At 44.5% G+C, this 15,551-nt stretch overlaps 1 protein-coding gene across 1 annotated transcript in view; it reads right to left on the bottom strand.

The window, feature by feature from the left end:
* LOC121097322 (collagen alpha-6(IV) chain-like) overlaps positions 1 to 15,551 on the bottom strand; it is a 52,589-nt gene that overhangs the window by 4,885 nt on the left and 32,153 nt on the right. Inside the window, exons 22-39 of the mRNA XM_040614191.1 lie at positions 15,221 to 15,328; positions 13,849 to 14,070; positions 13,450 to 13,611; positions 11,300 to 11,470; positions 10,468 to 10,611; positions 10,066 to 10,191; positions 9,596 to 9,777; positions 9,266 to 9,329; positions 8,670 to 8,744; positions 8,156 to 8,263; positions 7,282 to 7,389; positions 6,785 to 6,856; positions 5,393 to 5,518; positions 4,907 to 5,023; positions 3,900 to 4,061; positions 2,859 to 2,957; positions 2,429 to 2,575; positions 606 to 722 (exon numbers count right to left, since the gene is read on the bottom strand). Of these exons, the coding sequence (XP_040470125.1) occupies positions 606 to 722; positions 2,429 to 2,575; positions 2,859 to 2,957; positions 3,900 to 4,061; positions 4,907 to 5,023; positions 5,393 to 5,518; positions 6,785 to 6,856; positions 7,282 to 7,389; positions 8,156 to 8,263; positions 8,670 to 8,744; positions 9,266 to 9,329; positions 9,596 to 9,777; positions 10,066 to 10,191; positions 10,468 to 10,611; positions 11,300 to 11,470; positions 13,450 to 13,611; positions 13,849 to 14,070; positions 15,221 to 15,328 (2,310 nt within the window). The remainder of the gene's footprint in view (positions 1 to 605; positions 723 to 2,428; positions 2,576 to 2,858; positions 2,958 to 3,899; positions 4,062 to 4,906; positions 5,024 to 5,392; positions 5,519 to 6,784; positions 6,857 to 7,281; positions 7,390 to 8,155; positions 8,264 to 8,669; positions 8,745 to 9,265; positions 9,330 to 9,595; positions 9,778 to 10,065; positions 10,192 to 10,467; positions 10,612 to 11,299; positions 11,471 to 13,449; positions 13,612 to 13,848; positions 14,071 to 15,220; positions 15,329 to 15,551) is intronic.

Genomic DNA, 15,551 nt, shown 5'->3' with positions numbered 1-15,551 from the left:
CAGAGGCAGTCATTTCACAGTGCCACACCCCCATTTCCTAACTCACGCAATTTTCTTTCTTTGCCCAACAACTCTGGTGCCAACCTGTTCGAACATATCTCACAGTACAGTAATTCTGAGGATCTCAAAGCACCAACCAAAGGCTAGTAAATTATTTCTTGCTATAGTTCTCTACGTGGTGATATTCCTTTGACACGAAAGGCCAAAAGTTCTACAACAAATCTGTGGCAGAATCCAGACCTTCTCTCTCTCACTCTGCATTTCCTCTGCTATCCAGCCCTCACAGCTGTGTTCACTGTGAACACTGTGTTGCTCTTTTAGATCTTCAAGACAAGTCCCACATCCACAAAACATGAAAACCAAAAGATGTTCAGAACTGTACCCAGGGAAACACCAGCAGTGATACACAACAATGACATGTGACATAACCTTCCTCGCTGAAGGTTCAATTTACTTCCTTGCAGATACAAGACACAAGACCATGTCCATCCCCTGGTCTTCCTAAGGTGGCTGGGTGTTGGGGAGGGTCTCTGCAGGACCTGTAGGTAAATGGAATTCTACCGATTGCTTCTTTCTGATCTGTGCTCCCCAAATCATAACATTACCTTCAAATCCCTGTGGTCCTGGGGCACCCAAAGGCCCTGGATCCCCAACTATGCCAGGTGATCCAGGCAAACCATCACGTCCTTTCAAACCAGATCTTCCTGGCAGACCTTTTGCACCTGAAATTAAATACAATTATTATTATTATTTTAATCATCATTATTTCCTCATACTAAAGCCTTCACTCCTGCAATCATATTCCAGAAGAGAAATACGTTGTCAGCAGCCACGCTGAGAACTCACTCTTCAACAGCTGTGGCTGCAACCAACTAACTCCACACAAGGACTCCACACGACCTGACTGTCTGTTAAAGGATCAAGAGGTGGAGCTGAACGTTATACAAGGCTTAAAATGCAGCACTGAGATCTGGGATAAGCTACAGATTTAAGTCTGAAGCCACATCCCATACTAAGACTCAGGTTCCCATTTGATGTGGAAGTCTGTGAGCTCTTCTCATGTCTGTCTGAGATTCCTGCACTGTGAAAACAAGAATCCTCTGGTATAACGGCCCAGCTGTTGTAAGCTGAAGAAAGTTGAGCTACCTTGCTGAAATTTTGCTTAAGACTTGAAGTCACGTCTTTTGCTTGATTTCACCCTTTTTTCAAACCAGAAAATTGGCCTTGATGTTCAGCCTAAATATCATGTAAAATCTGAGCCACTGACTTGAACTAAACTCACTTTTCCCCTCCTCCCTCTGATATCTGACGGTGAGCATCTGACGGACAAATTTTTTAAAAGTCCCAGGGCAGCAAAGGGGGCTCAAAATACAAAGGCTTAGAATTCAGTGGGATATAAGAGGAGGTGCCTGGTCTTGGGGACCTTTAGAATCCATTCAGGACTGTCCTGACCCCAAACCAGAAAGGTCTGGCATGGATTGGATAAATCAACAATAAAATAAGTGTTCAGGATGTTACGAGTTAAAATATTACAAAACAGTGTAAAGAGACAGAAGGTGTTATGCAACTGCACAGGACCAGATACCGAGCAGCTGAGCAGTAATGTGGAAGGTAAACATTAGTGTAAAGAAACATGTGACTGGGAAACAGACGGGTGTGTATTTGCACAATTTTTGTAAAGATCAGGTATTAGAAAGAGTATAAACAGGGGTAATCTCCCAATGAACTTCCCAGTGCTCTGCAGCGCCTGTTACCCCAGTGCCTGACCAGTATTAATCAAGGCTCGCTCAGCTTTTATTCCCTGCACATTTACTCATGTTAGGAACTGTCAACGGGGAGCCAGGAACTAACACAGCTCTGCTCGCTGCGGTGGGATTCAGGATAGCATCCAGGGGGAAGGACCGGTGCTAAGTGATGCTCCTGCTCTAGGAGTTTTCGTGAATAAAAGGGAATACTAACACCTAAAAATCACCTAACGGCAGCACTGGGAAAGGAATCACGGGGACGTGCTGGGCCTAGGAGAGCCAGCTGGTACAGGACCCACTGAAGCTGCTTTCCCAAACAATATGAACCGCAGTGGTGCTGGCTGAAGTTCCCAGCGCTTCTCCAGCTACAGTATCTCATCGACAATTCCAGTCTCAGTGGTGAATCATTTTCATGACCATTCCACCTGCTATACCAAAGCTGGTACCATATCAGCTACGTCACAGGCTGCTGCACCTAATTCTGGAAATCTAATTTAAAAACATTGTAAAAGTGCATGAAGAGAATTCATCAAATACATTCTAGTAATATAAAACACGATATTGGTATCCATTTTGCTGGAATTATTTCCTTTATTAGAAAAACACGTAAACCTTCCTAATGCATTAGAGAAAGCAGTGTTGTTCTTCCAGAAGGCCACTCAGTGATCCGAGTGTGCTTTTACCTGGTTTTCCAGCTGGGCCCTGGAATCCAGGCTCTCCATCAAAGCCGGGGACACCATCAATTCCTGGCAGACCAGGCAGGCCTGCAGGGGCTGTGACTTCTTCTGGCTGTGGGGTTATACCGGGAGCCCCTTGTCGGCCAGGGAGACCTGCACATGGTGCAAATGGAAGGGTAAGTTACCCACAAAAAGTTTACGGTTTTGATGATAATACTGACACAAAGGAGAGGTACACTAAATTAAGACTGCCTTAGTACATCAGCACTGGCTGTCTTTGTAAGAAGTGGTACATCAAGCTCTTTCTAAGTTATTTCAATCTCTAAGAAACTAAAGAGTCCCTCAAATAAGCCCAGGAAGGGAGCTCTGAAATTTCCCCCCTGCCCAAACCACGTGCAATAAAGTATTACAGCTTTTCAATTCCTCCAGCACTCACCTCGACGGCCCATTTCACCTTTCAGCCCAGGGTAACCAGGATCCCCCACTGGCCCATCTTTACCTGGCATCCCCATAAGGCCAGGCTCACCTCTTATACCTGCAAAGATACACAGCTGAAGACCTCAGGGGCTAAGCATAGGGTCCTGATGGTGACCCACACCTGGGACACTGAGAAACACACCGATGGCAGCAATGGCAACAGCATTTCAGCTCTGAGACAGAGTGGACCGCAACCCTTAAGGAACTCTGTGCCATTCTGACATTCAGACTGGCTGCAGAACCTCAAGACAAGAACTCCCACGGCTACATAATTATGTTTTATTGAAAGTTTTCTTCCCCTTCCCTGGGTAACCCAGGGAAGGTGTTTGAGGAGTACACATTTTTCTGTGTGGAATCCACCTCTATGCACAGCATAGAGAGATGGGGATATGCCAGCCTACAAAGACAGCAAACAGCTCTTCAACTGGCAGCACTTCTCCATCCTTTCCTGGCTTCTGAGCTGTGTGGTTTGTTTGAAACCTTGCTACTGGAGTTCTTGTTTGCAGCTGCCCTCTAGTCTCCTTTGGCACAGACCAAAGAGAGAGCAACCTTCTCCCTGCCTTAGCCCAGAACAAGATCTCTTCATTCCTACAGTCCTCTTAGCCTCTTGTGGAGGCCTAAATCCACCACGCTATGCCTCTGAGCATACACCATAGGTGGGATGAAACAGTGTCTGCAGCCTTCGCCTTTACAGCATATGCAAGTGGGCAACCGTAGTCAACAAGCAGAGCACCACTGCATGTGGACATCACCCACTCAGAAAAAAAAACAGAAAGAGAAAAAAGTCATTAGGGACACACTGAAGAGCACCTGCAGCTGGCCTCACTTTGCTGCTTTTGGAGTCAGTAGATAAAACCTGCGTGGGCCAAGGGGGAAGATGTAGGCAACAAACTCAGCTGTGCTTACACCTGAGTGAGGTCACACTAACCACACATAGCTGTTCATACTGTCCGGGTGACAGCGGCCAAACCACACCTAGATCCTTTCAAGGCAAGATTACCTTTGAATCCAGATGCTCCAGGGAGTCCGATTGGACCAGTGGGTCCCACATCACCCTTAATGCCTCGCAAGCCAAGAACACCAGGGAAACCTGGATTGCCTGTGTCACCTTGGTCAGAAGCTGGGCCAGGGGGCCCTCGTGGGCCTGGAGGACCCGGAAGACCTAGAGACAACAGCAGTAATTAGCACAATCTGCTCCTGGGGCAAAGTAGATGCTGCAGCTATCCCCAGTGTGTCTTTCTAGAGGCCGGTCATCATTTGGGTGTCTGTATGTCCAGGGGTGTCCTCCTCCTGAAGGAAAAGAACCAGACCCCACCTGCTTATATCCACTTAGGTCTCATAAGCTTTTAAATCCTTTTAACCACAGTAATTTAGCTTCAAACTGTGGGCCTGAGCACAGCCCTTGCCCCACTTGCTGGCTAGCCTGGTGACCCGGGCATTCCCTAAGGGAATGAGAGCAGTGGCTTCAGATCCTTGGCCAGGGAAATGCCTAGACTCTCAGCCTCTCCGACAAGGCTGTGAGATACTGAACGGGTACCAACGCTGTCGCGACAAATCTTTCACACTACACTTACTGTCGACCCTATGGCAAGTGCCTGTAGGTAGCAGTGGAGCTTTGCTGCCTCCCAACTCACACAGCATACTTCTCAACTTCACACAGAGCCTATCATTACAGCTGTGGAAGCCACAGTCCAAAACAGAGCTGGTGTCCCAATTAAGACACGCTACACTCGATTTAAGTACCCACCTCAGTGCCCAAGTCTGTCTTCAGTACTATAACAGGTGAACGGGACTAGAGAGCTTTAATAACAGGCTGAATCAAATCAGGATTCATTAGTAGGAATTGAAAACAGATCTCCTCGTTCTTGATCCCTGATCTAAACCCCAGGTTGTTAAATGTCAGTACTCATCCAAGTAATTTCCCTTCTGAGCTCTTCAAAGGGAGCACATAAAGAAACAGAAATCCCCTTAGCTAGGCCACTCTCCTTAAGAGGCCTCGCTTCATACCTGAGCTCCCATCAGCTCCTGGATGGCCAGCATCCCCAGGTCTCCCACGTATATCAGAAGGAAGAGAAGCTCCAGGTGTTCCTGGCAAGCCAGGCAGTCCCACAGGACCAGGGGGACCTAGAATAAGAAATACAAAATGAGAGAGTGTACCCAAAGCTCTTCAGTGATCTTCACAGAAATGTCTGTGAAAGACCAGGACAGAAGCAGTGGCTGAATAGCGTTTATATTGAGAAGAACAGAAAGACATCGCACTACATGAGGGGAAAAAGTACATATTCTGCTGCTTAGGAGATGTATAGACACTGTAACAACTGTGTAGCCAACTGTTTTTCAAATATATAGCCACATCACAGATTTAACATTTACCTGTCAAACTACTAACCACCTTTGTGGCTTCAGGAGTTCTCTTTGGTAACTGCTGACCATGCGGCCCACTAACCTGAGCTGCAATACATCCTGCTGGGCTTCCAGAACATCAATATTTACCCATGTCTCCAGCTGCGCCTTTTGGTCCAGGGAATCCTAGAGCTCCTCTACCCAAGCCTGGAGACCCTTCTTCACCCTTTGGACCTGGGAGGCCTGCAGGGCCTTTAAGTCCAGCTTCACTTAGACCTAATCAAATGTGATTAACAAAGATTAAGAGAGCCTATTCACACAAATAGCAGTTAAATTATTACACAAACAGTTGTAATAAAACCCCAGCCATTTACTACTCTCTGCTGTTTTCAGTAGAGCAACAGAAAGAGATCTGGTGCCTCATGTGCTACGCTGCTTGTGCAGAGTGAATTTAAACCATCTGCAAGATGCTGAGAGAGGAACATATGACTGTTTTAGTCTTCCCACAAGCTCTTGCACAAGGGTATGAACATAGCGCTCCTGTAACAGGATTTGCCTACCAGCCCGTATGCTGTGTCTCTCAAGAAGACACAACATAGACTCAACTTTCTGGTCTTTAAATAATCTAGTGGGCTTCACACTCCGACACGGAGAGGTCAGTTCGCACAGACTACTGCAGAAGACACACTGAGGCACAAGTGGTGCAGGGCAGAGGCTCCAGGAAAAGCTGTCGGGAGATGTTCAGCATGTCACTCTGGTAAAAGTAAATACTAAGCAGCTTGCTCAGATGAAAAACTGTGGAGGATCTATATGCTGTAAATCATTACCTTCTAACACAGAACGTTTCAAACAAGTATTGTTTGAATTGTACACATGAAGACTTGTGTTGTCCTATTTCATGCATAAAATGTCTGCCACAGATTTTAAGCGCTGCTTTACCTGATGCCCGTAACTAAACAAGTCTCTCTGGTAAGGTCTTTCTCCACCGCTCTGCATTTAGTAAAACAGTTTGCAGAACAGAACCACATTCCGTTTCATATGGTTAAAAACATGAAAAAATCCAGAACAAGCTTCCCAAAAGCAGAATCCAGAACCAGAATCAAATAAATCAGCTTCTGATTTTACTAATGCCTTTCTTGAGCTCCATATAATGGAGGGATATGAGCAGTAAGGAAACATGTCATCGCTAAGCCTAACTCAAAGCAAGCATTTGGTGTTGCCCTGCTGAAATCAAACATCCATTAGAAATGGAAGAGTTTTGATTTTATTCCATCAGCTTTCCAGCAGTGACACAGTCCTTCAGGAATTCAAGGAGAACCATCACCAGAAAAGCCTCTTCAGCTCCACAGGCTGCATCCTATTCTTACTAGCATTTAAGAATAATTTATTCATACACATTCAGTATCCTGTGGTTTTTATGTGGGTTATAATTGAATCCAGAACTGGGTGAAACAGTGGGATTTTGTGGGAAACACTGCTCTCATGATAGACCAGTGTATGCATTTCCCCAGCTGTGATACTTCTACTACACGTTTCCTTTACCTGGTGTTCCAGGAGATCCTTTTGTGCCTGGCAAGCCATTCAGACCATTTAAACCCGGAAATCCATGAAACCCTGGAGATATTGGAAACACGTATGTGAGCAAATAAGCAAATAATCCAGTTAGGTGGAAATGCGCAAGATGTTTCATGGAGACTACAACATGCCCCAGAAACCTGACACACAGGGGGACACAGTATGAAAATTCTTCCTTCACACAGGCCCCCCTTCATGGAAATTCTTCCCACTGCTCTCACCACTTTTACCCTCAGTGAACACCCATCAGTGAACCAAATCAAGTGAGAGCGTCTCCCTTTCCAACCACTCCTCTGCTCGTTTCTAGCAGCTGGTGCCTGCGCTAACATTGCCAAGAAATGAGCTGATTTCCCACGCACAGCTGGCCCACACATAAGAGTGCTGCCTGCCTGCTGTGATGTACTTGGCTGAAACACTGGTTTTCTGACCCAATTTCTCCTCCCATGTGCAGGCTCCACATATACCTTTAGGTCCTGCTGTTCCACGAGCTCCAGGGAATCCAACAGATCCTGGCTGCCCTGGAGGTCCTGGTGGTCCAGGGGTTCCTCTCAGCCCAGCATTTCCAGGGATTCCTAAAAACAAGCAGAAAAAATGTTCCTGTACTACACTGGGCTGGAACAGCTCACGGCTCCACCTTACAGCTTCTCCTGCACTTAACTTGTAAGAATAAACTACTATTTAGATAAAGCAAAACCAGATCCAAATCTCTCCTCACTACCACTACTAGCATAGCATTTATCAAACTACTTATTTGGTAGCTTTTTTTTTTTTTTTAAATCATAGCAATGACATTCTTCATCATCCATCAAGGGACACACTAGAACCGTTCACATACTGAATAACTAATTAAATTGTTTTCCAAATAAAATATTCCAATAACAGCTTTCACTGTTTTCCCACCTTTAATCTTGATAACAGCTTGAGAATCTACCTGCTAGTTGCAACACGACCCAAAGACACTAGTAGCCATCCTTCTGGGTAGGTTTGGCTCTACAGAAGGAAAGGACAGAAATGTTGCAATGGAAGATTGTAGAGCAGTCTTGGCCACAAGCAGCTGCAAAGAAGCTGCTACTGCTTGTATCTAACTGAGGTCTTCCCTGTTTGTTAAAGGAATTCCTTTAGATTGTGCAGGATTCACCACAGGGTTGGTCCACAGGGTCAGTCACAAGAGGACAAGGTAACACCTTACACTAGTGTCAAAGAAAATTCCCATCTTCTTGTCAACCCTCTTGTTTAAGCCTCAGCTGAGACGGGCCATCGAGGGCCAAGGGAACAACAAGGTGAGGCTGTTCCACAGTCACACCATGAACTGCAGAACTTGGACGCCTAGTCCAGTACCTGCTGGTCCTTCTTGGCCAAGATCTCCTGGGCCTCCTTTGAGTCCATTTACTCCAGTGTTTCCTGGGTAGCCTGGTTCACCCTTGAATCCATCTCGCCCCCTCTCTCCTGCAAGGATGAAAACATACCACGTGCTAGAGCGCAAGTCAAACTGGAGGAAGGCATGAAGGGAATAAGAAACATGTTATGTTGAGGCTGTAGCACTTGTGTCTGCTTAGACATGTTCTGGGTCCTGGCCTGGACTCCCTGGATGCCAAATACCAGTGCAAGTTCACAAGCTCCTCCACAAGAAGTGAAGTGGGACCCAGCGTTAGAATCGGTCTGTTCTCAAACATGTTCATTATCATCCGGATTTGTGTCCTGCCTGGATTAAAGACTCCTCAAACCTCACTTCCAGGACAGGGCTAAATTATTCAGCTTTACAGGTTACAAAAATACCCAAACTGGGCAAAGCCATCTTGTTTAATCTCTAGAATTTTGTGTTCTTGAAGTCAGCAGTCAAGGGCTGCTTCACCTGGGAATCCCGGGTCCCCTCGCTCTCCTTTTGGTCCAGCAATGCCAGGAATGCCAACAGACTCTCCCTGGTCACCTGGAAAAGAAAGGCAAAGTGGGAAGGCCATTCTGTAAGTGACTGTGGAGAGCAGTTTTCAGGGCTGCTTAATAGTCTTGTTCATTAAATAAACCTTGTCTATACTTCAAATCCATGGAGCAAACAAACACAGTAAGCGATGTACCCAAGTTTGAAAATGCTTATAAACAGCAATGGATGCAAATCCACTCATGCAAATGCATGATAAGACAAACATTTAAGGGTAATTCCATAACATCCTGCCCTTTATACTTTTGACACAAGGAGATGAGAGAAAAGGGTGCCTCTTGTACAGTCCAACACACTTCACACAGTGCTGTGGCCAAACTTTCAAAGGATCATAAAGTATTTAAGCTTAGGACTGGTCTTGTCTGAATTAAGTCCCTTACAAGGGGACGTGTACTTCGGCACCAGTCACTGGAGAGCAACAGACATTTCTAGAACACAGCTCATTCATTTTGGTCATGAATATTAGGACTGTGTATACTGAAAGACTATGGACACTATGAAAGATTCCTTACCCTTTGGACCAGGGAGGCCAATAGGTCCTGGGAATCCAAGTGTTCCTGTGATACCATCTGAACCCTGAAAAAACAACTCCAAAGTTAGCCTTTGCTTTTATTCTTGCTGTTCCAAGCTTGGGTCATGCGGGATAACAGACCACAGAGACGTAGAAAGAAACACTATCCAAAGTGCAATTCAACAGTATGAGCCAAACAAAAACAATCTGGAAGTTTTGTAAGGAAAAATCCTGCCAGCTTCTCCTGCTTTGCTACAGAAGTAACAATTAGAACACAGGATTTTCCTAAGAGCACTTGGAGAAGATGAAGATATTTTAAGAAGGTATTTACCCTCTCTCCTGGCATTCCTGGAAATCCTATGATACCATGTGCACCCTTCTGTCCTGGCAGCCCAGGCTGTCCAGGTGGACCAGGGAAGCCTGGGTCACCATGAAGACCCCTCTCTTTGCTTGCTGACCCAACTGGCCCAGGGAGACCAGGCTGTCCACGGCTTCCTGGGATTCCTTTATCACCTGGATTATACAAAATAATGTAATTTAATTTCATAATACAAGCAGTCAGCTCATTTGGGCCAATTGACCTATTACCCAAAGCTTCCTTTCGAGAGTTAGAATGGATGGCATTAGCTCTGCAGAACAGATCTTAAAAGGAAAACTGTTTTCTCAAAATACAGAACTGCCATATGCATATCCTGCTCAAACGTGAATGGCAGAACAGAAAACGGTAATACTGCAGGCGCTGTCATAAGGGCAGACCATGCTCCACTGTTACTGAACATCTGTCACAAGGCTGTGAAATACCTCTAGGTCCAGGGAATCCCCCAAGTCCAGCTAATCCAGGATCTCCTTTGTCTCCTTTGAATTGCAGTGCCTGTTCTGGAGGCCCAAGAACGGGAAGGCCAGGTGGACCTACATCACCTCTGTCACCTGAAGAAATAAGAAGTAAGGAAATCATCTTGCAAAATAATCTAACAGAGAAAGTGTGTAACATTAGAAGCTAGCAGACAAAACCAGAACTTCCATGTCTCCTGATGTGAATTCATCAGTTAGTGCTCAGCACCTTTCACAACCAGGCCAAAGTATTTCACAAGGAAGAAAAGAACACGGTATTTAGCAGAAAACATTAAATATGCAGACAGCTCAGAAGGGCCTCCCAAGTCCCTCTGCTGCACAGCCAGCAAAAGCCTTTCAGCTGTTTCTCACCTTTTTGACCTTGGAGTCCCACAGCTCCAGGGCTCCCTTTTCCTCCAGCTGTGCCAGGAGTTCCTTTAAACCCATTGACCCCAGGGACACCGGGCAGCCCTGGCATGCCAGGGAAACCAAGCAGGCCAGAAGACCCTTTCTCACCTGTATAGAGAAGTTGAGAAATAAAAAGGAAAAATTAGTCTCTACACTGCATATCCACCTAACCAGCAGGCAAAGGCAGCATGGGTCTGGTCAATCACCCAAATCTACGTAGTAAAACTTTACAGCACAAGCATAGCATGGGCACTTCTCTCATGGGTCTCGACTCAGGATACTTTCAACCAGCACTTTTCAGTTCACCTTTCAGAGCCTGGTCCTGCTTTCACTGGAGAGCAAAACCCCATCAAATTCCAAGACTGCATCATGCAGTTACATGGCTCGATCAGTCTCCACATAAAGTAACACACAACTCTCCAAGTAACCAGCTATTGTATTGGAGCTTAATGACCACACAAATGGTAAATTTTTACTTCCCATTTGGTTTGTGCTTCATTCTCTCCCTTCTATAAACCTCATTCGCTGTTCGTCATTTCTTCAGTTTTCTTGTCTTTCTATCTTGATTTACACAACCTTTTGTCCCTAAAGGCCCAAGTCCTTTAAGATGGATCTCTTTATAACCATGATTTGATAATTAAATCCATCATTCATAACTCAGCAGCAAAACAAATGCATTCCAACACTAGTTGGCAATTCATTCTCTTCTGAAAAGTTGGGCCTAAAATCAGTATTGAGAAGTTAATTTTTTTGTGGGCACAGTAATCTCAGGCTATTCCCTTAGTGGAACACCTACCTTTTGGCCCAGAGAAACCTGGACGTCCATCTTGACCAAAAGGCCCTGGTGGCCCTAGGAATCCTCTTTCCCCAGGAGATCCTGGAGCACCATCAGGACCTGGGAAGCCTTTCATGCCAGCAGGGCCTTGTGGACCTACGTCCCCAGTCAAGCCTTTGGCTCCAGGAAGACCTGAATCGATACAAGAAAGAACTGAGTAGATTATATCACACAAACCCTAGGACAATTTGTGGACAGCTTTGCAAAGTCTTTAAACACAGCACTGTTTTTAATGACAAATGGACCTTATGGCACATGCAGCCTACTAGAAGGCATAAAGCTTAGAACTGCAAAAGCATTAGTTGTCTAATAATAAAATACCTATGAAGAGGGTTACTGCCTACGTCACTACACAACTGGCAAGAGTGAAACCCCTTATGATGTATCCATTTTTGTCTCCTTTACCAGCCACTAAACTGTAGTGCACCAGTCTTACCTTTATCATCAAGGCAGCCAAACCAGAATGGGGAGCATCATTAATGCCGGCTTCTGCATCCCACCCCATGCTCTGGGTGAACCAGAGATCATTTGGAGAGGCTTGTTTTAACAAGTTCCGTTTCCACCTCGGTAGTTAAAGTGTACTTCTCAAAAGCAAATCGCTCACTAAAGGAACAAGCCTCTGATTGTGCTGTCACAAAACGTACTGTTTTGCCTCTAAATGTTTCAGAATGTTTCTAGCTGAAGCTTTGTAATGGTTTACAATTTTAAATAAAGGCTCAAACCATTGAAAACCGAATGCTCAGATGCAAAGGGAGGAAGAGAAGCAAAAATCTGGTGGCTTCTGAAAAATGGCATTTGCAGCAGTAGCACTCAATAAATGAGCTTTATTATACTTGGGGCTTAAACATTTTAAGCTACAGCTTGGTATTTTTTAAAGCAGAAGATGAAATGGCTGCTTTAATTAAGATGACAAAGAAAACACACACACTTAAAATCTGTACATATTCAGGATTTCCTGATAGGCTTCAGGCTTTGTTACTGTCTGAGCATTCTCACTGCAATGGTTCTTTGCCTTCTGATTTGATTAGCAATAATAAGGGGTATCACCTATAGTCAATGCAATTCTTGTAGCATTAAAAGCTAGGTTGTTAGTCCATGAGCTTTTATGCTACACTGCATTTTCTCACCTTGACAGCCTATGTGAAGAACCCATAACCAAACAGTGTGACATCAGAAATGGAGAGTTGATGATAAATGGAATAGAAACATGGTGAAGGAAAAAACAGACAAAATATGTAAACAGAAAGAACAAGGGTACAAAAGAAATTAATGATTTAGAGAGACAACAGCTGCAAAAAAAAAAAATATCATTTGGAGCTTATCAACCTAGCAATGGGAGGTTTTTAAAAACAGTCGAAGGAAAGTCATATATGGCATACAGTCCAAAAATATAAAACAATAGAGAGGCAAAGGGAATGTTAACATTAAAATGAAAAAAACTAAATCTCTGTGATTTTCATTTCAAATGGCATTACTGCTTTCATTCACTTGTTGTCACTGTGCTCCAGCACTGTCATTCTGTGTGTCAGAACAGAGAGGTTATGTCACAGGCCATGACCCACTAATTCCGAGGTCCCTCTTTGCTTGGTTCTCAAGTCTGGCACATACCGTTATCATGGAACACTGTAGTCAGTGCAGCTTGAGAGAAACTGCTCTGCCCAAGTGGTGGGGTTTTTTCCCCTTGAACAGGAGGGAAATAAATTTCTTTTCTGCCCCAGGGAAGAGAAATCCAGGGAAAACAAGCACTTGTTCTGAGAAAGCCAACAATTTTTCGATCTATCAAAATCACATTTCAAGCAACCTCATACATTAGAAATTAATCATCATGAAAATGGGAAATGAAGATTAGTCAATGATACAGCCAGCATGTAAGAGCAGAGATGTTAAAAATATCAAGACATTTAAGATGCTTTCTCCTATCTTTCTGCTGCACCTCTTACAGCCTTGGGGCAACATTTCTAGGCAGGAGTCGTCCAGCAGTCAGAGGCAAAAGGCTCAAATTCCACACTCTATTACCCCTAACCAGAGGTAGGATCTCACTCCTACTCACACCTCCTCAGCACTGCAGCCTTCAGCTTAGCTACTTGTCTTCACCTGAAGACATTACGTACCTGGTGCTCCTGCAAGGCCAACTGACCCCAAGGGTCCCGGTTTTCCCTTAATGCCAAAAGGACCTCCGGGACCAGGAGGTCCCCGCAGTCCAGGGATGCCTGAATATCCTGGATTACCCTGTTCGCCTTTAATACCTAGGAGGCCTGGTCTTCCATCTAACCCTGGGAACAGAGAGGTGGGTGGTTACAGGACAAATAAGATTCACACTTTTAATTAAAATGTGAGTTTTAATAAAAGTCTCTGAGTTGCATTAGATACTGAAAGAAAACCAGCAGATCACTACCTGTGAGAAGCTTAGAGGACTGCTAACACAGTATCTTAAAGAGATTGGAAAGAGGAAAGATTTTTGAAAGAGAAACAGTTTGATATTCCCAGATACGAGCAGTATCAGTCCTTACCTTTTGGTCCTGGAAATCCAAGATCACCTGTAAGCCCTTTATCACCTGGGAGTCCAGGTCTGCCACGCTCTCCCAGGGCTCCGCTCTCAGCACCAAACACATCTCCAGGAGCTCCTTTTGCTCCAGCTAAGCCTGAAGCACCCATTTTCCCAGGCAAACCATCTGTTCCATCCAGTCCTGGAAGTCCTGGTGACCCTTGCTCTCCTCGAGGCCCAGGGAAGCCTTAAACAGAAAAACAGTAAATGTCACGCAGCAGAAGAACAGATTGGCAGTGCTGTGTTAATGGTTGGACTTGATGATCTTAAAGGTCTTTTCCAACCTAAACGATTCTATGATTCTGTGATTCTACAATATTTGCTTCCAATAGCATCTTTAACAAAATAAATATTTAAAAAATTTCCATGCTAGAAAAAGTTGTTTGGAAAGTTCAAAACCGTTCAAATATCCTTTCACTGTTTTTTTTTTTTTAAAGAATACTTTAGGAGTATCTGGGAGCTGCAGCTAGTTGCAGCTTTGCAAGCTTGGTTTCACTAGACGGCAGATTAGGCAAAAAGGACAAAAAAAAAAAAAAGGAGTAAAATGGCCATTTCGGGCTACAGACAGGTAATTATCTCACTACCACTATCACCCCCCCAAGCTGCAAAGATGTTATACTCATCACACCTTTCTTACTCTGCCTCTATGACAGCCAACTTCTGGCACGGTGCAGTAGAAGACACTGGCAGCCTTGGTACAAGGACTGGAAAGTACTCTCCCTGTATCAAGCAGACACTAAACTGCACTGCTATGTGGATGTGTCACACTGCTCTGGGGTTATGTCATGAAACCAGTGACTCCATAAAGGTGACATGCCCCCTTAACGTAGCGAAAGGATAACAGATTTCTTCAGTCATATCCAGAGAAACCTGATGGATACACAGCAACCTAACTTTAGGCATCTTCTCTCACGACCTCTGTTTCTTGTTCTTTATTTATACAACCATCAGAAATTCCCACAGCTAGAATGCCTTTACCAGACTACCACATGGCTTAAAACAAGTTTTACACTAAACTTGTAGTTAACCCAAACTGTAACAGAGCACATGGTGAGTCTCTGGAGAAACAAATTGCGTTGGTTGTCCTCTTTTCTTCCAGCAGTGTCATAATATTATAGGCAGCTAACGCATATCTTGAGCATTTTTTTTTTGTTTTCTTCCAAGCTGCAACCACTTGCTTGCAGAGATTGCATTTGGAAGGAGCCCAGTGGAGCAAACAATGGAGCATTATGAATGTACCAGACAGATAAGTGGCTTGAAGGTCAGACAACTCTTTTGATAAAATACTGTACACATTAATCAGACAATAAAAAGAACTCCAGTAACTTCCTTCTTACCAGGTTCCCCTTGCAAGCCTATTATTCCTGGAAATCCTGGCTGTCCTTTTGACCCATGTAGTCCAGGTTGGCCTGGAATGCCAGGAAAGCCCTTGCTGCCTTTGGGACCTAAGGGTAAAAATGTATTAATGATTGAATAGTGGAAGACAAAAATACAGCATCAGATCTTTCCTGCAAAGCTTGTGCTATGAACACTCACTGGATATGCAATTTAAGCTAAATAAAGTCTCAAAGCTATGCAAGTTTCATCAGCTACATAAACTTAGAAGGAGAGGGCTTGTGTTCAGAGGCTACATGAAAGCAAAAAAATGGTGCAGTTATTAAGATCCTA

Source organism: Falco naumanni, chromosome 14 (assembly GCF_017639655.2).
Source record: "Falco naumanni isolate bFalNau1 chromosome 14, bFalNau1.pat, whole genome shotgun sequence".
Classification (NCBI taxonomy): domain Eukaryota; kingdom Metazoa; phylum Chordata; class Aves; order Falconiformes; family Falconidae; genus Falco; species Falco naumanni.
This window is presented reverse-complemented; position numbering and strand designations above follow the sequence as displayed.